The 24,822-nt window shown below is 34.9% G+C and overlaps 2 protein-coding genes across 9 annotated transcripts in view; one reads left to right on the top strand and one right to left on the bottom strand.

Annotated features, from left to right (window-relative positions):
- LOC136849181 (uncharacterized) overlaps nt 1–24,822 on the bottom strand; it is a 1,024,479-nt gene that overhangs the window by 248,649 nt on the left and 751,008 nt on the right. The window lies entirely within an intron of this gene.
- Nucleotides 12,437–17,667, top strand: LOC136848927 (uncharacterized). The gene is made up of 2 exons (XM_067121744.1): nt 12,437–12,524; nt 16,575–17,667. The coding sequence occupies exons 1-2, from the start codon at nt 12,501–12,503 to the stop codon at nt 17,115–17,117; spliced, it is 567 nt and encodes a 188-aa protein (XP_066977845.1). The 5' UTR covers nt 12,437–12,500; the 3' UTR covers nt 17,118–17,667.

Genomic DNA, 24,822 nt, shown 5'->3' with positions numbered 1-24,822 from the left:
CGCGAGTTTCCTGCTCTATTTTCGGGTGTGTTTTTAAGGACTTCCATCTGCTTTTCCTTTTCTTTTCACATGGGCGTTTCATTCCATTAAGGCAGGTTTTGCACGTAAATGTTCCTTTTAGGTTTTTGTCTACGTGAATGTATCGAATTCGAGAAATTATTAACCAGGCTGATAATTCGGCGGGGGATTAAAGACGAAACCAAAATATCAGAAGACATACATGACAAGCGTTAAGAAACTGACCTTTAAGCACAAATGGTCGAGGAGTTGCGCTTGTTCTTACGAACTTGACGCATTTAAAATACAAATTTTCTTAAACGTACATTTCGCATTCTTTTGCTCTGAAAATTGGACGAAATTTAAATAAAATGTTTTAAGATGGAAAAACAACTTAACTTTACTTTTTCAATGTTCATTCTATCTCTGTGAAATCATATATTCTGAAAGCACTAATCTTTTCAACTGATATCTGCTAATGTTAGGACAGAGAAATAAAAGCAGTTGTAATTATATGGATTTTTTGCCATTTTTTTTTTTTTGCTATTCGAGACTGATATAACTGAAATATAATAATCTAGAAAGACTTCAATTTTTGCCGCTAGCTTCATCCAGAGTAATTTTTAATTTTTATTGTCATATTTTACAAAATCCCTGATTTATCTTCACTTCACTCTGCCTAACGGTATGCAGTGACGCAATCAGAATGAAAAAAAAAGAAAACAAAACCTTTTTAAACACCTTTGGCAGCGCGAATTTAACGTATAAGGCACATTTTCTGCAGAAAACTCCAATGCTTTTAGCGAGGCCAAGCACCAGAAATAATGTTGCTGATGGTTTCCTCAGGCCCGACTACTCAAGTTCCTCCAGCGAGGATTTGTGTCAGAAAAGTTTATATCTTCGGAATTGGGGGATCAACGCCTCCAAGATGCTTTCAGGCAGGGGGTGTGCAACTTGCGGAAAATACAATAAGTGGAGTAATTTATCTTATGGAAGCGTGGTTGTACTTTGTATCGAAGAAGGAACACAAAATGAGCACAATACTGAATCATTTATTCACATTTTTTTTTAGCTTGAGCCTTTTCCCCTATTTGGATGGGGTGGTGGCAGAAGGTAAAGCCTTCTGGTTTCTCAGCAAATTTAGGGAATATGTTGTTTGACCAAAGCACATTTTCTTTTCTCAAGCAGATATTGGTGCTCATTTACAGTTGGGTGGACTGGTGGGTAAATAGGTCGAAAGAAAGCCAAAGTCCTAGTAAACTTGAGTTGAGAACTGTACCAAACAACGTAAGTGCATATATATATATATATATATATATATATATATATATATATATATATATATATATATATATATATATATATATATGTATGTATGTATATGTGTATGTATGCATGTATATTATACATATATTATATATATATATGTGTATGTATGTATGTATATATATATATGTGTATGTATATGTACACATTATATATATATATATATATATATATATATATATATATATATATATATATATATATATACATACATACATATATATATATATATATTATAGTTTTACAAATAGTTTACAAACAAGAGTTTACAAACAAAAAAGTGATTTTGAAATCACAGAGCAAGCTGCTGATGAAACCTCTCTCTAGATCCTTGAGTCCTTAACCACCAAACAACTAGTTCTTCTTCTTCTGTTTAAGGCTTGATGTTTCTACATTCTCTGAGTGCTCCCCTTGATCACTCGGTTTCCAATATTTTATGTCGTTAGGTTGGTTTTAATTTGAGGTGTACATTTTTGTATACATAGATCTTTATTGTTAATTTTGGTTACTGAGTCATGTGTGTGACTTTAATTGCTGTAACTTTCGTATTTTAGCCCTGATGATGAAGCCGTGCTTTGAAACGTTGGCAGCTAGTAAACTTGAAATATGCATCACCTCCTTTTCGTCCTATTTGTTCTACGTATCCGACTTCCTACTAAGGGATTCAGTGCAAATGAAACGCGGGTTTTCGGCAACACCTTTTTATCAAAGCGTCGGATAAAGGTGAAAGTTGGCAAGTGTATATTTTATAACCCTACCTAATTATTTTTATAGTGGGTAACAGTTACTTGGCAACACGCATTCCTTGCTGCAGCAACTAAAAGGCTATAATGTCGAAACCTGAGGTAAAACAAAACGGATTGTTTTTTGCATTCCCGCCCTGAATAGATGTAGATCTAGATCTAACAAAAGAGCTATAGACTGGTTCATTATGTGGATGAATTTATACAGTGAATTCTTTGTAAAGCAGAAACAATACGAATATCAAGAAAATGGAAGAATTCCAAGCTAACAACTTAGTCCCATCAACTGCTGTGGAAGTTGCGACGAGACCTCCACAAAATAATAATAATAATAATAATAATAATAATAATAATAATAATAATAATAATAATAATAATAATAATAATAACAATAATAATAATATTTGGTACCTAAATTCAATAGTTATGGCACTTACTTATCAGAGTAAAAGTGTGTTTCCTATGCCAGAACCATCAAAATCGCAGGTAAGGGCTTTGAGCACAATAGTGATGTTAACCTATGACGTCATGAGGCTCCATCCACAGTGAAGACAAGTTTACCTATGGGGAAAACGTCTCTTCACAGTGGCTCTGCCCACCTGCCGATGACATATTCACTAATTAATATTAGTAACCATCCCAGGCTTCAGCGATATTAACGATGGCGAGCAGGATTAGTCATCGTCTCCTTGATTGCATTATCATTCTCAATAATTTTATTATTATTATTATTATTATTATTATTATTATTATTATTATTATTATTATTATTATTATTTTGTGGAGGTTTCATCCCAACTTCCACAGCAGTTGTTGGGACTAAGTTGTTGGCTTGGTATTCTAACATTTTCTCGATATTCGTATTGTTTCTACTTTACAAATAATTCAATGTATAAATTCATCCACATAATGAACCAGCTCATTTGTTAGATCTACATCTATTCAGGGTGGGAATACAAAAAGACAATCCGTTTTGTTTTACCTAAGGTTTCGACACTCTAGCCTTCTGTTTGCTGCAGCAAAAAATGCGTGTTGCCAAGTAACTATTACCCACTATAAAAATAATTACCTTTTCATGCTATAGTAAATCTTGCCACGGGTCTTCTCGCTTCCATGCAAAGTGGCAAGTCGTAGCAAAAATACAGTCTTGCAACCACGGGGACAATTCCATATCCTGCTGGCCATTATCGAATTTGTTGAAGCCTAGACTGTGTAAACGTTAGTGACTTATGCCTTACCTGGTGGATGGGAGGAGTCTCAAGACGTCATATTATGTTTACGTCACGAATGGTTTTAGGATACTTGTCTGCGATTTTCTCGGTTCCGGAATCGGCTACTTCATTTTACTCTATAATAATCAAAACTATCGAACTTAGGTACTAAATAATACTTGCAAAAATTAGGTAGGGCTACGAAATATACACTTCCCAACTTTCAACTGTATCCGAGCCTTTGATAAAAAGGTGTTGCTGATAAACCGTGTTTAATCGGCTCTGAATCCCTTAGTAATATATATACTACATATACATGTGTGTGTGTGTGTGTGTTGTTATTGTTGTTTGTGCATCTCTAAATTTCACCTAGTGAAGAACTTGAAAAGTTGTCCACAAAGCATTGGAACGTCTGAGACAGACATTGGCAAACACTGGTTACCTGGCAACATAACAGAAGATAAGATAAGGAACAGAAGACTAATGAAAACGAAAATGGAAATGCAAAAGCTGTCGATACAGAATCAGAACGTGTGGGACAGAAGTTGGCAAACACTGGACGCCAGGCAACATAAGAGACGAAAGATACGGAACAGCCATGAGTTGTTACCGCAAAACAGCTTTGAACAGAAGGTAGCAAATGGAGCAGCATGCCCTTAATTTCCATCTTTTCCTCCAGAACTTTTTCTTTATAACATTAGGAATAATAAAATCTACAGTAAATTTTCTCTCGGACTACTTCATGCACCGAAAAGCGAATGAACGCTCGGACATGTTCTCGAATGGAGTTGAACTACCGGAAAATGCAGTCCGAAATTTAAAATAATTGAGAGAGAGAGAGAGAGAGAGAGAGAGAGAGAGAGAGAGAGAGAGAGAGAGAGAGAGAGTTGAATGATGCTCAACCTTGAACAGCATTTGTGAAGGAATACAACTATGGAATGAAAGGTCGAAAGCTATTGATGTGTGTATATATATATATATATATATATATATATATATATATATATATATATATATATATATATATATATATATATATATATATATATGTATATATATATATATATATATATATATATATATATATACTATATCATATATATATATATGACAACTGTCTAATCATACTTTAGACTGCAAAAATATCAATTTATATTCCAACTATTTCAAAGGATTTAAAATTTGTTTAGAGCACTTAACTCCCTACGAAACACTGAACCTATCCCTTACTTATCCTCAAAATCTCAGGATTATGCCCTGTTAAACTGAAGTTTGAAAAAAAACAGGGAGATTTATGGGGCTGTGCTCCTTTAAGTTTTGACAGTCAGATGAAAGTATACATACGAGCAGAAAACACTGACCAAACAATTAATAATAGAAAATTAGGAAAAATAAAATTAAGAAAATAACACACACACACACACACACATATATATATATATATATATATATATATATATATATATATATATATTAGATAGAATAAACAATTTAGGCCTAAGACCAAGTGCTGGGACCTATGAGGTCATTCAGCACTGAAAGGAAAATTGAGCAGTAATAGGTTACCAAGGAGGAAAACCATATGAAACAATTGTTACACTATGAAATATATATATATATATATATATATATATATATATATATATATATATATATATATATATATATATATATATATATATATTCTGGGATACTTATGTAATGTACTTCAAGGAAAAAGAACACTTATTGAGGGATTATGCAACCTTTGGCCGTACAAAATGAACCCAGTCTTTCCTTTCCTGGTAAATGAGCCTCCTATCCTGAAGGCAATGGTAGCAACGTTTTCGTTTCAGTGGGATGTCGGTAAAGAAAATTAAGAACATTCTTGCCTGTCTGAGTAGTATGAAGGTCACTAAAGGCCAGGGGTAAGATGTAGCCTGTACAGATATTAGACAAATAGAGCAAACATAAATGCTAAGTCTTGAAGTTTGCATGTACAGTATGTGGGTGGTTGTGCTAGATGATTTAAATGCAAAGTTACAGTAGGTTCTGTGAAAGACATGGCAAGGCTGCTCTAGATTCAAGGGGTAAGACGGAATGGAGACAGTATAGTTGAAATGTTAAGCAAATATTAAGAAAAACTGTTTGTTAGATCATGTTTTGGAGCAAGGCCATATGCAAGAGAATGTTCATGGATATAACTAGAGAAGAATAGTGATATACATATATATATATATATATATATATATATATATATATATATATATATATATATATATATATATATATATATATATATATATATATATATATATATGTGTGTGTATGTAAGCACATGCCTGACCAGCATAAGGAACATTACCTTTGAGGATTCGCTTCTGCTTAACACACAAGAAGCGAATATCGGAAAGGTAACTTTGGAGCCAACGCACCCGGAAGCCGTTGATTTCCCTACGGCGCCTACCACACGAAGGAACCGATGCTAATTTACAAAATTTGAGGTGGGACAATCTCAATTAGACATGCAGTCCCCTCCCTTTGCCTGCGTCATGCTTTTTCTTTTTTTCTTTATTCTGAACATGACGTCAAATTAACGTTACTATTTCCTGTTGCAATTTAACAGTCTACAGTGATATTTCGGTTTGCATTAGTTAGGTATTTTTTTCATTAATCACGTAACAATATCTAATAATGACCCGTCTTATGATTTCCTTATTCCATTTTGCATAAAGGAAGAGAACATCTAGACTTTTGTGCATTTCTGATGATACAGACTAACGATTTTTTACATTAACATTCTTCGAGAGACTGGTTCAGCAAATATCTGCGAAATGGTTACGCTTTTATCACTGATTCCTTAATCCCAAGCTTTGCATGTTCTCACTCATAACACCTTTCCATGAATTTATCTACTTCTGACAAAAGAATAATTATGAGAAAATGTCTGTAATAATACCATCAGTAAATACTTTGACTAAGTATCGCCTTTTTTTGTGTATGATTCAGAGTTCACTCAACGCTTTCCTTCATGGGAACATTATCTTGAGGATGGCCGAGTCCTCAGAATGGCATTTATCACTTATGACAACACTTTTTTTAAAACATCTCTACATTCAATTCGACATCTGACAAAGGGACAGTCTTGATTTTTCTTCTCTCTAAATATCCTACCTACCTCCCCCCATCCTCCATAATACTCCTCCATCCCCCTTCATCGTCACTTCTTTCCTCACCCATAACTCTTCATCCAAGTACAAGGACCCAGAGTTGCCCAAATTTTACAGTGTAGATCAGTAAATTTAATAAAGTAAATCTCCATTATGTGACGTTACGAAACGATCCACGCGGTCTGTTTGGAAGCATTTTAGGATAAGATCTGAAGCCAATACGAAGCCTTCAACTCTTCTGATCAGCAACAGTGGAAGTCCAACTTCGGGGTCTGATGATTTCGGAATATCAATTAGGATCTAACATTTCCCTTTCCCTGGCCATCAGATTTCCTTGGCACAGTTGTCAATCATTTTTACTTCCAGCATTCTACCTAACGGCTACCCCGAATAAATTAAGATTTAGTATTACTATCACCGAGTAGTTGTATCTGATCAGTGAGTCAAGCAACGATTTATAAGAATTTTTTTTTGTTACTCATGAACCTTAAGTATTCATTGTGATTTGTTGATTCTCTTAAATTAACCCTGAATTCCACTAAAACATGTCAAGTCTCAGGGCTAAAATTGTTAAACTGAAAATAACCTTCACTTCTCGTGTTCAAGTCATAAGCCCAATGACCCGCGCTCCACAGGCCTCAGCCTGTGGAATGTGGGCCGTCAGGCTAACAAACAAGGTATATCTATGGTTGACATGAAAAATAGCCCGACGTAGGATGGCCGACCAGTGTTCATTTGTAATTATCTCACTTTTTGTATGCAGATTCAGTCAACTAACAAGGAAGCATTTTTCTTGAATGAAATTTAACGAATCATGCGTATGTATTGGTTCGGTCCTCCTTGTCGTGTCACGTAGTGAACAAAATCTCGAATACTTCACTCGTGTCATTTTTGCAGTTCTCGAGTCGTCTTTACTGTGTAAAACACGTCCCGACATAACCCAGAGAGTATCTGTTAGAATGACATGATTTTCAGAAGTAAAAATTATCATTACCAAATTCACGGCTGCCTCGCCTTAGTCGAGTTTCACAAAAGTTTTGAACATTCAACGAATGACAACAAACCTTCCGCGATTCAGTCAGACCAACCAAGACGTCCGTTTCACACCGTAACCCCAGCCAGACAAGGAAACACAGACTCTTTTTTAGTGACCGCGGCTGGCCCATGTCTTGGCTTCACTTTAGCCAGACCAGCCAACATTTACACTGAACACCTCGGTGGGAACTGGGTAAAATCAAGAGCAGTTTAACGAGTACAATGAAAACTTACTTCGACCTTAAATCGCGAACTCAGTGTAACCTCAGGTCAGTTCTTAACTTTCTCCAGTAAGTTTCACTGGAATACATGGGCTAATCCGAGTTTTTTCTCTTCTTCCAAATACGGGCATTATATTCTGTATAACCTTGACTGGCGGAATACTTGTCTTCCGCGGTTGTTATGTTGTTATATATAAAAACGCCCATGTTCACATTAATAATAATAATAATAATAATAATAATAATAATAATAATAATAATAATAATAATAATAATAATAATGAGCTAGGTAGCTAGCTTGTCTTCCGCGGTTGTTATATATAAAAATCCCCACGTTCACATTAATTAATTAATTAATTAATTAATTAATAATAATAATAATAATAATAATAATAATAATAATAATAATGAGCCAGGTAGCTAGGAGGCAATCCCTAAAGCTACACGGCCATCATTTGACAAAGTCCAGCAAAATCCCTTGTTGAATTTTACTGAAACTGCACGCCTTGCGAGTCCACGTGTTAGGATACTTTTACGAAAACGCCTGGATTAGGAAAGTGATCGATACTTGGCGATGGGTAATATAAGCTTGTGTATCCATATGCTCTAGCATGTGTAGAAAAACATTTAATTTCGATGACTATGAGTAATTTTTAAAAACACATCGTCATGACAATACGTAATTAATAAAAAAAAAACATAAACACAAGATTATTTCTGCTGTCATAAAACCGCTTTAATGATTCAAACTAGCATCAGTGTAAAAAAAAAACTTGTTAGCAGTGAAATTGGCAGTGAAACTAAATGAAAAATAGTGGCGTACAAATTCAAATTATTTCATTTTCATCATTATTTGATGGCCACGCTCTTCTTTTCGGGGCCAATTACCTTTCGTACTTAAGGGGACTTACTTCTGCAAAAGTTGCATTAGTTAATTTTGTTTTTCTCACTTCAATATTCACTCAGTTTGAATAATAGTAACAATAATTTCGACCTTCATCTGAGAGAGAGAGAGAGAGAGAGAGAGAGAGAGAGAGAGAGAGAGAGAGAGAGAGAGAGAGAGACCTTGATTTTGTTCCCTTCGAGCCTAAACACACTAATGTTCCGTGAGATGTTAAATTTAGTTTTTTGCCTACTTTACCTTACAGATCCCGCAAATGCAATGAAAAAAAATACAGGAAATGATTTAAAATCTGGTCTTTATAATTGTCAGTTAGTTTAATCTCATGTAAATGTAGGTTCACAGAGTCCGTAATTATTTCAATGGCCTTATGGAAGTAGGTACATGCAGCACTGACCTTATTTATGAAGTTTCTGAAAAAAGTCTTGTAACTGGAATCAAATATATTAATAGTTTAACTTTGGATTTACTTACATAAAAGCGTTGCCTGTTATCACCCTGAAAAGACCTTGTAATCTTTGTAATTTTCTTCCGCATATATTTGTTACGGGAATGTCCTTGCAATCGCAACCTTAACTGGCACCCAATTTTCTATAATACTGCGTCGTTTTTGCTGGAACAAATGTTGACGAGGGAACTTGTCTTGTCCCGTTGAACTTTAAACAACAAATCTAATGGACGACAACGCGTATTAGTGAATCCAGTTCACTTTTATTGGGGTCTTTCAGATCATTTTAGCTTTTTTCCTCTGAGCAATGAGGCGATAAATACTACTCTTTACCATACACTCGCTTGAAACCCCGAGTTCCGAGTTCTGGCATCCGTGAATATAAAATGAATAACACAAGAACAATACCCCGCATGCCATTAACTTTTTTATACTTTCAAATCACAGCTAAATTATACTTTCATTTCGAACTGGATAGGAGTTAGAGCCTACAGTAGAACCCAAAGCTACGAGAAAATTAAGCAGGGCCTAAGAATGTATGTAAGCGCGCTACCATTTCTGAGAAAAGCCTGCATACAGTGAGAGTCATGCTTTCAGTTTTAAAAAACCTATTATCAGTCTATAAATTTAGTAATAAAAAACTACACATTTTCAATTTCGATGACATCGTCTCCTAAACCCCAAGTAAGATTCATCCATTCAAGAGCTTTTGAGGGTAGGCTTCCCAACAGCAAAGCTTACCTACATTAAAAAGATGATACAAAGCCTCAGCAATTAACTTTTTTGTTCTGTTTTTCAACCGGTAACAATCAGGAAGAGCAACGTTACGAAACACACCAGTTCCCTGAGAGGGTCTTTTTATTTTGAGACTTCATCGTTCAAGTGTAAATGTGCCCGCCTACTGCAGAGATTCATATCTATGCATAATTCAGGAAATACTGCAATCGGCAAAGATATTTGCATGCTAACCTCATATGGTTACATGTTGGTTGTTCGATAGGGTAAGTAACGGTCATTGAGGCCAGTCAGTGCTCAGATGGGTGACCATCAACAAATAATTTATTTTATTTAATAAACATATGTGATAAAAAAAAAACCCACTTGATTTAAGTATAAGCGACTGCCTCATGAAAATAACATATTATGAGAAAATACATCATCAAATACAACATGTTTAATTCCAGAAAAGATACTGTGCAGAGAATACTAAGAGGGAGGAGAAATGCTGAAAACCCCTTTCAGCGCTGCTTGGATTCCTTGAAGCGTGATCAATATCAAGGAAAAATAAATGACTGAGAAGAAAGTGCAAGAAAGTATGTTTAACACACACGCACACAAACAAACACACACACACACATATATATTTATTATATATATATATATATATATATATATATATATATATATATATATATATATATATATATATATATATATATATATATATATATATATATATCATTAATACAAATATGTGTGTATTTGTTTATATATATATATATATATATAATATATATATATATATTGCATATATATATCTCAGTCATACATGTATGCACACGCAATAATTACGCCATTTACTCTTATAGTCAGATGGTCAGCGAGTCCTCTGGGATGAACCCTACTGATGCCAACACAAGGGATTCTCGGGACAAGCGCCACCCCTCCCCCACATCAACATCACGACGCTGGTCAACAATCCCTTGTAAATGCAACTTTCTCAGCTTAATTATATTAATGCGTGTTCTCTGCGCTATTTACGACGGTTAAATTTTTAAGATGGTGATTGAGAATTTAGTTTACAGCCTTGGCTACACGGAGTTTTTGTTTGTGTGATATTTGTTCATAAGTAATGGTTCTAATTTCCTATATCTCTTTGCTGGATGTTATGTAACAAACTTCGGTATATCAATAAACAACTTGATGTCAACATGTTTTCTATGCCAAATGGCGGCTTACTCAAAGGTACATCTCTTTCAGATATTGTTTCACATAAGTTGATAATATTCAATGAATTTTTCAGACGTGGATGAAGTAGGAAGCCAAACTGACGAAATAGTTCAGTAAGCTACTTGTCTAAAGAGCTACTCTCCTCTCTCTCTCTCTCTCTCTCTCTCTCTCTCTCTCTCTCTCTCTCTCTCTCTCTCTCAGCAGATATGGAACAGTACCTAAAAATGTACCTGTTTACCGGACCTGACGACATTTCATCCTCATGTCCTTCCTTAATTTCTTTTATTTTCTTTATTGTTCTCGTTCGATGATAAAACTGACAACGTGTCATCCGTCAATGAATTGAAACGCTGGTAACAAGAGGCAAAGTAGCTCTCAAATATAGTTTAGAAATGGCTGAAGCTGTTCAGAATTCTAACGATGACTTTTTGATGTAGGTAAACTGGCCTGTCGATTAGCTACTGGCGTGGATCTTGCTATATAAACATCGTAAAGCTACAAAGGCGAACGAACCAACAACTATGAGATATCGGCACTCAGTTTACGACCTAGTCTCCTTTCAGTACGGAATCAAGAGCCGTAGTTTAGGGGCGACCACACCACTGATCCAGTTCGGTTTTTTGCAGGAAAACAAAAAAGAGGAAGAGATTTTATCATCGAAATCTTTTTGTTAATCTATTATACATTTGCTTCTGGGGATGTGTATACGCAAGGCTGATTCCTCCGTTTTCTCCAATTCAATTCATCACAATTCATGCTTAATCAAACTAATGCTTTCACCTACAAGTATAGTATCGACAAAAAAAAAATGATTAATTATTGTTAAATGTTTCGAACAATGGAAAATAATTTTCTTTGGGAAAATACAGAAAATAAAAAAAACTTAATGAAGCAGAGTCTGCTATAACCATCAATCCACACACATGCAATATATATATATATATATATATATATATATATATATATATATATATATATATATATATATATAATATAATATATCCTGTTTTTACTTTTCTTAAACCTAGAAAATAAAGGAACCACGAATCTAAATAAAAGGAGAAGGCTTACTGATATCCATATATACTTTCTTCTGTAAATTACTGACGAAATACGTAGAAAATCCATTTTTATAACTCAAGTCCACAGATGCATTTGGGCTAGTTTCTCAAACTGGAAGTAAAACGTCATTCTTAACACCTGCATGTCACTTGGAAGATATCCTGAGAATTATAAAAAAAATCAATAAAAATCTTGGATTTTTTCTGTATTTAGGGTAAATTCCACTATCAAAATTACCTTACATTTTTTTTTATTTACTGATGACTTTATTGCTCTGTATGTTTGGCGCTTTGGAAAGAAAAAATATACTGGCAACTCGTACGTTAGGTAAGCCTACCGACCTGTGCCCCGTATATATACGAGACGAAAGAAACAGGAATGTGTTAGTTGACTTGCAGGTATCATCTCGTACGCTGATTCGCTCCTGCTCCTCGGCAGCCGACAAAAACTTTTAACAATGATTTCCACTACGGGGAGGAAGGTATGTATTGGAAATACAAAACTGGCTTCTTCTGTTACTAATAATATTAAACAATAATAATAATACCAGCATTACAAAAATGCTACAACACTGTAACCCATCAATACTTCATTGAAAGAATAACAATTTTGATACATGTCATGCTACTTTACTTTCTGAAAATCCGCACATTGCAAAACAAAATACAACGGCACATGAACCCGAAGCACCACACATATCTTTCTTCAAATATAACTTTTGAAAGATATGAAGTCTTCTGGATGCCCAGGCATAAAGAAGCAGTGCCACAGCTTGATATAATAAAACTAAAACTGAAGTCGGATTATAACAATACAAGACATAAACCCTTATGCGCTCACGCTCGTAAAAATGGCACAGGCAAAAATGGCACGGTAAAAATGGCGCAGGTAAAAATAACAGGTAAAAATGGCACACGTGAAAAAATAGGAAAAATGGCAAAAGGGAAAAAATATATTGATTCATCTACAATGTTTCGCCGTGTTTAGTACTAGCCCCTCGGGGATCATATGTCCCCTAAGTGCATCTGATCCCCGAGGGGCTAGTAGGGGAGACCAGGGGCTAGTTGGCACACTTTTTACAATTTTAGTTATTAGGAATAGAAAACAAACATATTTACAAAATTCTTATCATCATTGAAAAAAATGAACATTTCTTTATCATAGAGCAAAAAAAATTGTGGTTTTCTTAGCATAAGGTAACAGTAGTTTAGTACTTTTAGTGCCAACTTACCGTATACGGGGTAAGTTGGCACACATATGGGGTAAGTTGACACATTGATAATTAAAAGAAAATTACTACATTGCATTTAAATCAAGTAACAAAATATATTCTGAATTTCTAAAATACAAAATATAAGGCATTAGTATACTTCAGATCATCATCTGAGTTGCAATTGTGGCAAGTGTAAAATAAATCTTCGTCAGTGAAACATGCTCCTGAATGTCACATACTCTGCACTGGATCCACACTTCTCCTGCCTTACTTTAGAAAATAGTTCTGTGCACACTAAACACAGGCTGTCTTCAACTGAGCTTTCTTTTGAATCAGCTCATCTTTTCATCTTTGGTGTTTTTTTATTCAGTTTCTTTTCAAGCACTTTTTCTTTTTTACTGATGTGTCAGTTAGAATAGCAGAACGACGTTTCCTCCTATTCAGCGAATTTTCCCTTTCTGGCACAACCTTAGGAAGTGGCCTCAGTTCTGGGTGAAGTCACTGTCTTCCCAGTTACTCCAGAAGAAGACGGTGTGGGTTCATTCCGCTCTCCAAGGTGATCAATTTACCGTGGACTTCTCCATCAAGAACTTTTTAATTCCATTGTTGTCTGTCATATTACAAGGCTCTGTATCACGCTGATGACTGGTCTGAAGCCCTTGTGTCTCTTTTCGGACATCTCCCCTGTGATCGATCTGTTACGTACACACCCATAAAATCAGAATCTTGAAAAGTCTGCATTCAAAGGTGAAATTTCAGCATTGCTAAACCCACTGAAAAACATTAGAATGAGTGACAGCAAGAGGTAAAGCTTTGGAAACTATACCAGGAATGTCATAGATGGTCATAGTTGATCCTGGATTACTAGTCAATCACGAATCACATGCGCTGTTAACACATTTCCCCAGAGGTCTATAAACACTAACATCCAGAGGCTGGAACTTGTGAGAGCACTCATCTCATTATCCTTACAAAATTCCAGGAACAAAACGTAAATTATATAAATAAATAGACTTGTTATTTTTATCAAATAACGTGGAGCAAGTCGGCACGTGTGCCAACTTGCCCCATTTTTTTTTTTTTTTTTTAGCCAACTTGCCCCACCCCTACCATTTGGTACAAAAACACTTACCAGTCCATACCAACAAACCATGAGTTATTAATTTTAATGGTATAGAATCTTTAAACCATAGGGAAAACTATGCAAGAACTGAAAAATATTCTTTCATGAATGTATAGATATTATAGCAAAAAGCACAAAGATAACAAAATTTACTTACTTCAAAATCAGACTTTGTCTCATAAAGTCGAGCTCTTACGTCTAATCTCTATGGAATTTTGTTGGTAACTGAGGAACCACGGGGGCAATTACACAGTGTATGTATTCGAGTCATCTATTGGTAAACATGAAAGTTATTTAGTAGCCAACTAGCCCCGGTCTCCCTACTAAACACGGCGAAACAGTGATTCACCTGCAATGTTTCGCCGAGTTTAGTACTAGCCCCTCGGGGATTAAATGTGTTTCGCCGTGTTTAGTACTAGCCCCTAGGGGATCAGATGCACTTAGGGACATTTGATCCCCGAGGGGCTAGTACTAAACACGGCGAAACATCGTAGATGAATCAATATATTTTTTCCTTGTGCCATTTTTACCTGTGCCATTTTTAAGGTGGCAGGTGCCATTTTTACCCGTGACATTATTACTGTTCACTATATATATATATATATATATATATATATATATATATATATATATATATATATATATATATATATATATAATATATATATACACATACACTCTTTTGACCCTCTAAGGAAGATGCCCTGGTTTTCATCAAGTGTCTACTGTAGGGTGGGGTGCTTACCGTTCCCCTTCCCTTGTCTTGGCCTTAGTTGAAGGTGGTAGACGGATTGGAGGTCATCACAGTGCAATTTTAATTAATGTTTTTATATTAAACGATATTGGAGAAGGATATCATGCTACCATTATGAATGCATAATCTCTTTTTTTTTTCTTATTAGCCTCACTACCTTGCCGTTTAACCACGGATAAGACCATGTAATAAAACAAATATGTCAATTTAAAGTGGACAGACTTAATCAGCAGGTGGTTGGATGATAATATAAAAAAAAGTCCCCTAATTTTGTTCATTATCCAACATAATGCTGCTGATTACGGAAGTTTGTACATCGAGAAATACATCCACATTCAACAATAAATGACTGCTCTTATGGGAATACCCCCAGGTGAACAACTATTTATCATGTTATTTGCTGGAAAAACTTACAGACGTACACACATACATACATATTTTTATATATATATGTGTATAAACACGCAATTAAATTTAGTTATTTTATTACGCTGTGCTCGCAGTGAAAGTGTTCGTAAAACGGTAACCTTGAAACTGAATGTTGGGAAAGTACGGTATCATTAGTATGCGGATATCTGGAATATAATTTATTGAATACAAGAACGCATGCTGGAAGTATGGAAGTGGTTGGCTAACTATAAACTTTACATGAGGCTAATGTTGATGCATAATGAATATGAACACAAATAGATAACAGATAGGGTGAGTCACACAAGATACAGGGATGTCTAGAATAAATGAAAATAAATTAAATAAATGCAGGGTCTAAAAAAGGCCAAAATTTAATTTTATTAAAGGATCCTTACGCAAAGTGTTGTTATAGCAGTGACCTGTGGTTCAAGAATTTGAAGGAGAGAGAGCAGCCCCAGTAATGAATTCTCTCCTTAGTATCTGTGTAGATAAAGATGTGTCAAAATGCCCAATATGACATAATGAAGTGTCTTTTATTATTATTATTATTATCAAAATAATTTAATCAAACCACTGAGCTGATTAACAGCGCTCATAGGGCTGGCCGAATGAAGTGTTTTGAGAGCAGGTTAGTAATAAGGGAGCATAATTTTAGAAGGACGCCTAAAAGAGCTCTATTGATACCAAGACAGAATTATTAGAATGAAGTAAGCTCAATGCGTAGGAAATTCACAATTGCCAGCTTGTCAATAATACAGATACACGGTAAAATACATGTGATGAATGGGAAAGACGTTTTCCTGACACTTTGTAAAAAGTTGAAGCGTGTCAGTTGATTTTGTTAAAAAATAGGTCTCCTCGATTTAACAGCTAGATAAATGTCGCAAAGATGTAAATGACCATACCTCTCAAGAAAAATGGCATTTCCCTCAAACTATAGACATGCTAAAAATTGAAATAAAAAAAATATATTTAAATATGCTATTTCACTTTACTCCTATAAACTAATATTCTAAACTTCTCGCCACAGGTCATAACTACTCTGTTTTGCTTTGTGGCGTTGGGGAGTGCCACACCATTACCTAGTACGGAATTTGGAGGTAGACTACGGGAAGCATCACTCGAAACAAGAGAATTTGAAGCCCCCAGCGGTACTGCTGTTGGACCTCGAGCCCTAGGTGCCATTTCAGACTCCCTGCCACTGCTAGGGCAGTTGCTAACAGATACGAGTGGCACACCCATGGATAGGATCAGCAAAGTATCCCTGAGTTTCCTGCCCGCAGCACGAAACATAATCGAAGCAAGGGCGGAAGAAGATGGCAACTTCGACAAGGAATACGCCCTCCAACGCCAAGAAGCTGCTGAAAGGGTTGTTCCCAACATCCTGCAGGCAATCACGCAGTTCATAAATGGCCTTCCTCCCGCAACACCCGCTCCTGAGATCTTCATCCCTACTGTGCGGACGTTCACCTTCGACAACCCTGATGTTCCAGATCAGACAATTGAGGGATTCACCATTCCAGAAACAGAATTCTCACCAAAAATTGTAATTCCTGATATTAAAATTCAGTAAATAATATGAAGAAAAAGAAATCATCTCTATTTAATTTTCGAATTTATGAATATTAAAGACGGAAAACATACATTTAGTTTTCAATAATTATGATTATTAAGTTGTGACCAAAGCGATGAGAATAAAGAAATCAATATCCATTATGAAACACGATGATTTAGGGCCTATTTTGATTCCGCCCATTTTGGAACAAAGTGATTTAAGGCCATGTGGCAATCAACAAAACACACACATATATATACATATATAAGTGTGTGTGTATATTTACATATATGTGTGTGTGTGTGTGTAGTTTGAATGATAAATTAATCACATATAATAAGTTAGTGGATATACACCAGACAGATGCATGGAACGGTGATCAGGATGTATTATCCTACATTTTAAAGTCTGCAACCTCATTCATATAAGGTATAAATGAGTTGTTGCTATTTTATGATGAAGTAAACGATTGCCAATTTTATGCGTTTCCCCTTATCAAAGTTTTAATGTAGTTATAAATTAGCTATTAATAGAAATGATGTATATATACATAAACAATATTTTAGTACGTCCGCAATTTTTCTTGTTCCCTGAACGTTGTCGACCAGACTTCAAAATAAAATGATAAAAAGGAAATATACTTTGGAAAAAAACAGTAAATGAAACCTTTGCATTAAAACAGAATAATCTTCGAATGAACAAGGCTGAATGTCAGCTGGTAACATTTGCTCGATTAAAGGCGCGGCATTTATTTCAGTCCTTTGTATGAAAAGAACGGTGCTCTTTCACCGAAAACAGTGAATGTAAATGAAAAAGATGAATGGGAAATTATACGGTTTCTGAGGAAATGCAGCTGCAAGAACAATATTACAATTTATAATATAATATATATATATATATATATATATATATATATATATATATATATATATATATATATATATATATATATATATATATATATATATATATATATATATATATCACCAAATTTTATTCGCAGCAGTTATAGGTGATACACGAATTCATATTCATTAACATTACAGAGTCATTCATCAAAAATCCAAAAGCTCAACTCTATATAATACATATAATATCCTTAGCCGATTCTCAGAAAATCCTTGGCTGACGTTCATTCCTACAAACCTGTCATCCTGAACAACTTTACTAAAAAAAAAAAAAAAAAAAAAAAAAATAACCATAACTAATTTAAATTCGTTTCGTGGCATCTGGCGTCCTTAGCCAGTTCTCAGAAAATCTTTAGTTGATGTTCGTCTCTCAATACCTGTTATTTGTCACTCAAAGCGACTTCCTAGTAAATTTAATGGTGGCATTTTTTTGTTGATAGCTGTCATCCTAAGCTATTTAAATGACATCCCAGCCATTTTAAATAATCTCTTTAAATGGCGATCTCTGGAAAATATGGATTTTTATTTTTAGTGTTTTCCTGTACATTTTTCCAGATGACTAGAAATTTAACCATGTTCTGCTTTTTAAAACACATTCAAAACGAAGATTAAACTGATCTAGGGCAGTCCCCAATCTTCCAATTTTTTAAGCTGCAACTGGAAAGCTCAATGTCTTTAGCTCTCAAGTATATCGTGACAGGACTTAATTATGATTACTGTATGGAAGTCCTTATAAAAAGAGTAGTTGGCTGTGGGGCTAACACCCATATTTTGTAAATATTTCCAGGGTTAATGTAGCCCGAGATGAATATTTGCCATCTGGTGAAAAGGGCATTCGTCCAAATTAAGTCTAGAAAGCACAGAGGCTTAAATATATAGGGAATAGTCAAGTGTTTGTTATGCCACTTTATATTTAAACCAGCCTTGAAAAAGGAATGAAAGTCACGGGCGTTCTAAATAAACTGATTTTGTTGTCTTTGATTTACATCACCGTAACGCACTTGGTTAGAGAAGCCGTGCTTTATATTTTACATACTACGTACGTCTTCTTCGCCTTCACTCGTTTTAACGAATCGAGGAAGATGGAGTTGACGAAGTGGAGACCTATTCTGATTGATATTCTATGATACAGTATTCCGATATTCTTCCTCATGACAATCTTGACTAGCAAAACGGCCGCTAGTCTTTTACAATAGGTTTGAACAACATGCATGCAGATAGCACAAATCTTTATCCAGTTTTTTTTATTTCACCTGATTTGAAAAGTGTCTCTTAGTAGGCTATAAATATCTAAAACACATTCTAAACCTTTGAAACATCTAATAACCTATCTTCCAGTGCTAATAAAAAGGTCGGTCTTATATGTAAGGATTTTATATCTTTACTCGGCAAAAGTAAGTCCCACGCACTTTCAAGCTTTCATTACTACAATGATGTTCCTCGCTGTGGATATTAATATTATTATTTTTTTTTTCTTCTCAAAAAACGTGTCGTTTTTATTTCATCTAAACACTGTAACAATGACCAAGACATCTGTCCAAGAATTTCTGTTTCCATTTTCAATGTTTTTTATTTCAACATGGAATGTGTGTTGTCATCTTTAGTTCCAGAGCCGTTATTGTTAGTCTGTGACACTAAAATGCTTTTCATGTCGAGTACACAATGTCAACTTCCGGAAGCTTTCCTCTCTTTGTATAAACTGCATGGCAGTATTTTACCATTTAAGAAAACACGCTGAGTTATCTTAGTGTCATGCTCCTTAGGTACCGACTATGCGAATTATTAATTTCTCTGGATATAAAGCTTCACTTGTAATAGATTTGATCTCTGTTGCATTTCGCACATATTTTTCTTATATTATGTAATCTTCACGCACGAACATTTTATTCCATGGAAGCTTGCTAATCAGGACAAATTCCCTCTATTTTCTTTCATAATTATGTTGGTACCTAATAATAATAATAATAATAATAATAATAATAATAATAATAATAATAATAATAATAATAATAATAATAACAACAGCAACAAAAATAGTGTATCTTTCTCAGAACATCAGCACTCACAATCTGTCAACCAAAAGTTATTAAACCATGGGTTTCATCCATGTCTCTGTCCCCATTTCGAATGAAAATAATAATGGTGCTGTTTCCCCATTTTGAATTATAATGATGATGATAACAATCACTTTTCAACTGCATCTGTTCTAACGGACACCTGCTACCACTCGACACTGAAATTACATGAAGTAATTGCACTTCAACGTAATCACTGTATAATATGACTTATTAAAAATTTAAGAGATGGATTACATAAAATAAATGTTTTGTATGTGAAATTAACAGAGGTGGAACAACGCGCGAATTACGGTAATTCCAAAAGTTCCAATTTCACCCTCATGCGTTAATTATTATACGTCCTGAAGGAGAGAGACCTCTAAGTATCGTAATTACCAAGATGTTGAGATAATGCTCAAATTTTGCCATTTTAAACTGACAAGTGACCTTGAAAACAAAAATCGTTACCTATCAATCTAAGACAAAGAAATTCGGCCTTTAAATTAAACAGTGGCCTACAAAATCATTTCACAAGTAAACAAATGTTTGGAGAAAAGCCAAAATCATGTTACAAGTAAACAAACGTTTGGAGAAAGGCCAAATCATGTTACAAGTAAACAAATGTTTGGAGAAAGGCCAAAATCATGTTACAAGTAAACATATGTTTGGAGAAAGGCCAAAATCATGTTACAAGTAAACAAATGTTTGGAGAAAATGATCACCAACTCAACAGTGCCAGTCTAAGAGTATCATCGAACTCAGCTTTTAAGCTGACCACTGACATTTCAAAACTGGTAAAGGTAAAAGGCTATTTTGGGTAAGAAATCACCAACTCTAAAGTACCGACCTACCAGACCACTTAGGAAAGGCCCTACCTACCAAGTTTCACAAAGATCAATAGAAAAATAAGACTTTTGGCCTAATCACATAGTTCAAGGTAAAAAAAAAAAAATGTGTATGAAAAATACTAACGAATCCAAGAGTACCTATGTACCAAGTTTTTAAATATCTAATAAACTTGAATGAAAATTGATGCCATTTAAGTTAATGACAATTAATTGTCATTAATGACAATCAACTGAACTACGACCTTGGAAAATGGCTCACTATAAAAAGCATCCCAAAACAATATCCCACGACAAGAGACACTTGGTGGGAATAATTTAACTGTGTACTTCCTATTTAACTTTGCTTTGAAAAGATGCAAAATATTTGGGGAAAATGGTTACCAACACTTGGGCACGTATCTTCCATGTTTCCTGACAATCAGAGTTAAAATAAGAAATAAAGGAAGGAGACTATTTAACATAATGCCTATTCCTTAACACATATGAAGACGACTGCTTCATTTTAAAACCTATTGTTTTTTATTATTTCTATCGCATCTCCTCTTTTGTAGATAATGCTTTAATAACAGCTGTCTTTTAAAATACACTCAAGAATATTTTGTCACAAAACTTTGCCTTGATTTTTATAGTGTTCGGTTTCTTCCCCAACGGAAAACTGTGAAAATATTTAATAAGCGTTTTTAAAAATGAAATTTGTTTTCGCTATTTATATTATTTGTGATGAATAAGGCACTTTTGCATGTCACTTTATATCCTTTCCAGGATAATTATCCGACATCAGAGTCTATTAAAGCTACTTTACCATGTCTTGGACATGAAACAATTAATGCAGTTCTAATCATAAAAGAAAATAATACAGCATGAAGGATAACATGAAATGAAGCTGAAATTTGTTTGGTTAATCAGTCATAGAACTTACGTCCATTTTCTTGACTAGTGAAAAAAACATTATAGTCCGTGAAAGGATTGTCACGATCATACGAGTTTTTCAGTAAATATGCCAATGAAATTGCAAGAATGAGTCTTCTTCGACATGAAACTTACCAAGATATATTAAATGTTTCCAAGATGATTAATCTTTCGAGGAAATTGGAAGGTTAACTATCAGTTGCTGGGGAACTGCAGAAGAAAGATCGTAAAGCAGGGATACAATATCAAGATCTAAACAATCAGAGTATGCTATTTTGGATCACGAGAGGTTATAATATGATGAATTTTAACTGAAATGAATGAGAGAGGTTTGTGGAATTTTTGACATAAAATAACTGAGACTTCTAAGCAATGATCATCGAAGCTGAGGAAAACCTTTTACTGGTCTCCCAACACACGAAAATTTTACGTCTCGAAATGCATAGCAATCGATGTTATTATTTCTGAAAGCTGACTAGAATTCGTGCTATGCAGGGGAGATGCTTCCTTTAGTACGAAGAGTTTGCCCTAGGAGAGCTGTTAATCAGCTCAGTGGTCTGGTTAAACTAAGGTATACTTAACTTTCTGGTACAAAACTTCCGTCATATGCACAAGTGGTCGACTTTCTAGATCTAATTTAAAAGGACCATCTTCTAGAAATGTTTAAATAACCCAGGAGACGGCCTACGTTGGGGAAAGAAGCTCAGCTTCTGGTGTGATATGTCCCTTCAGAAAGACTGTTATAACCAATATTAGTCATGCACAAATATGGCCATGTTTGGAAGTCTCTTCTTTCTACCGTTATAATCTCAAAATAATTTGTTAGCTTTTTACGCTCTTCCAGCATGTAGGCATTCAGGATTAATAGAGTACACAGCTACGTTTTGGTAGCAGGCATTTTTCTAAGTAGAGAAGAAATGCATCTTAACCAGTATTTCATAAGAACATGTAATGGAATTTTAATTGGAATTATAAACAAACTTTGTATTTTTAATTGAAGTCTATAAAAACAAACAAACAAGAAAACCCCTTCCTTTTGCTCACTGCTAAGCCGGTCTCTAAAGGAAGCCCATTATAGAATGAATTTATATCCATGTCATGGGTGACTAAACTAGTGGAATCAAATCTAAACTCTCAAGTCTAACTGCAGCAGAAAAAGTACTAAAGACATGGTTTAAAAAAAAAAGGGGGGGGGCGACTACTTCAGAAAGTTAAGCTTTATTTTACAAATGAATCACATGGACTCACACACACACACACACACACACACACACATATATATATATATATATATATATATATATATATATATATATATATATATATATATATATATATATATATACCCACAAAGAGAGAGAGATATATAGAGAGAGAGAGAGAGAGAGAGAGAGAGAGAGAGAGAGAGAGAGAGAGAGAGAGGTTTGTCTGATCACGAAGATTTAGATAGCTGGCTAATCAAATAAACTGTACACTATAAGGAAGGCCTGTAAATAACTCTGGAAGAGTGGGTTGCAATAAGTTGCAGATATTTTCAACTGTCCTTCGATACTGCACAGCACGCAAGTCCTTAGTACAGATTAGGGCGGTTTACTACGTTCATAAGTTCACGCCAGGCAACTAGAATGAGAGTAATGCAATGAATATTCGAAAGATACAAATGGCTGCGTTATATGCATCTGGGCACGCTGCCCTTTCGAAATCTTCGCTAACTAATCACCCGTGCAAAAGAACCACTTGGCAAAGGAATAGTTACAATGGCGCTCTCTCTCTCTCTCTCTCTCTCTCTCTCTCTCTCTCTCTCTCTCTCTCTAGAGGTATTATTTTCAATTCAAGTTTACAGTTAGTGAACTAAAATGTTCAACAAGAGATAAAATTGCATTGCGTTATCTCCCATGCGGTTTTAAATAAATAAGAAAATAATATTATTCGGGAATGCCTTTCTCTTTATTACATCCTCCAATTCTCGTTATGTTTCGTAACGATGGCTATTCCAATGTAGTCAAAATCAATTTTGTCTTTTTACCCATAATGTCACTTGCTATCAGTGAATGGGTAAATTTCTCTCTCTCTCTCTCTCTCTCTCTCTCTCTCTCTCGCTCTCTCTCTCTCTCTCTCTCTCTCTCTCTCTCTCTCTCTCTCTCTCTCTCATGCGCGCGCGCATGCACACAGACGTGTATTTGTCACATAAAACCTGAAAAAAAAAACGAAAATATTTCATGCTTAATTCTATCGAATATCTGAAAGGCATAAGAAAGCGTAATTTTTAATAAATTTGACTTAGTAACATTGGAACTTCCTTGTGTATCTCATGAGGAAATGACACCGATTCACTTCTTAGAGAGAGAGAGAGAGAGAGAGAGAGAGAGAGAGAGAGAGAGAGAGAGAGAGAGAGAGAGAGAGAGAGAGAGTCTTTACACAACCTACCATTCAATCAATAATTGTGATATAGATGCAAGAACCTCAGTGAAACTCGCCCTTAGTAGCCCTCACCTTAAACGCTGAAAATGTAATAACACATCATGAAACGCATGCCTGAGTTTGGACACATGAAATAGTATGCCTCAGTTGGTAAAGGATATATCACTCGCTTTGAGACCCATGAACAAAAAGAATGGTCGAGTCTTGCTGGAATGCTATTGTTTAGGCTCCAAGAATGTAGAAAATGGAATAAACATTTCGTTTTCTTTGATTAATTTGAGGGTACACTGCTTCAAATTATATATAAATCCACTGCACTAATCTCACCTATTTCTGTCGGTTTTATATATTGTTTCCCTAAAATACTTAAAATACTGGCACCGAAATGGCCACTAAGAGAGAGAATTTCCCCTAAATGCTTAAAATATTGGCACTGAAATGGCCACTGAGAGAGAGAGAGAGAGAGAGAGAGAGAGAGAGAGAGAGAGAGAGAGAGAGAGAGAGAGAGAGAGAGCCTAGAATGTTAAAACTAATTCACAGAGCAAATGAGAAAAGGCACAATTCATACAAATATTATTTT

The sequence above is a fragment of the Macrobrachium rosenbergii genome, chromosome 20 (assembly GCF_040412425.1).
Source record: "Macrobrachium rosenbergii isolate ZJJX-2024 chromosome 20, ASM4041242v1, whole genome shotgun sequence".
Taxonomy (NCBI): domain Eukaryota; kingdom Metazoa; phylum Arthropoda; class Malacostraca; order Decapoda; family Palaemonidae; genus Macrobrachium; species Macrobrachium rosenbergii.
This window is presented reverse-complemented; position numbering and strand designations above follow the sequence as displayed.

Coding starts and splice junctions, on each gene's coding strand:
- LOC136848927 (XM_067121744.1), top strand. CDS start 12,501: ATGATTTCCACTACGGGGAGGAAG. Junction 12,525..16,574: donor TTTCCACTACGGGGAGGAAG/GTATGTATTGGA, acceptor TTCTCGCCACAG/GTCATAACTACTCTGTTTTG.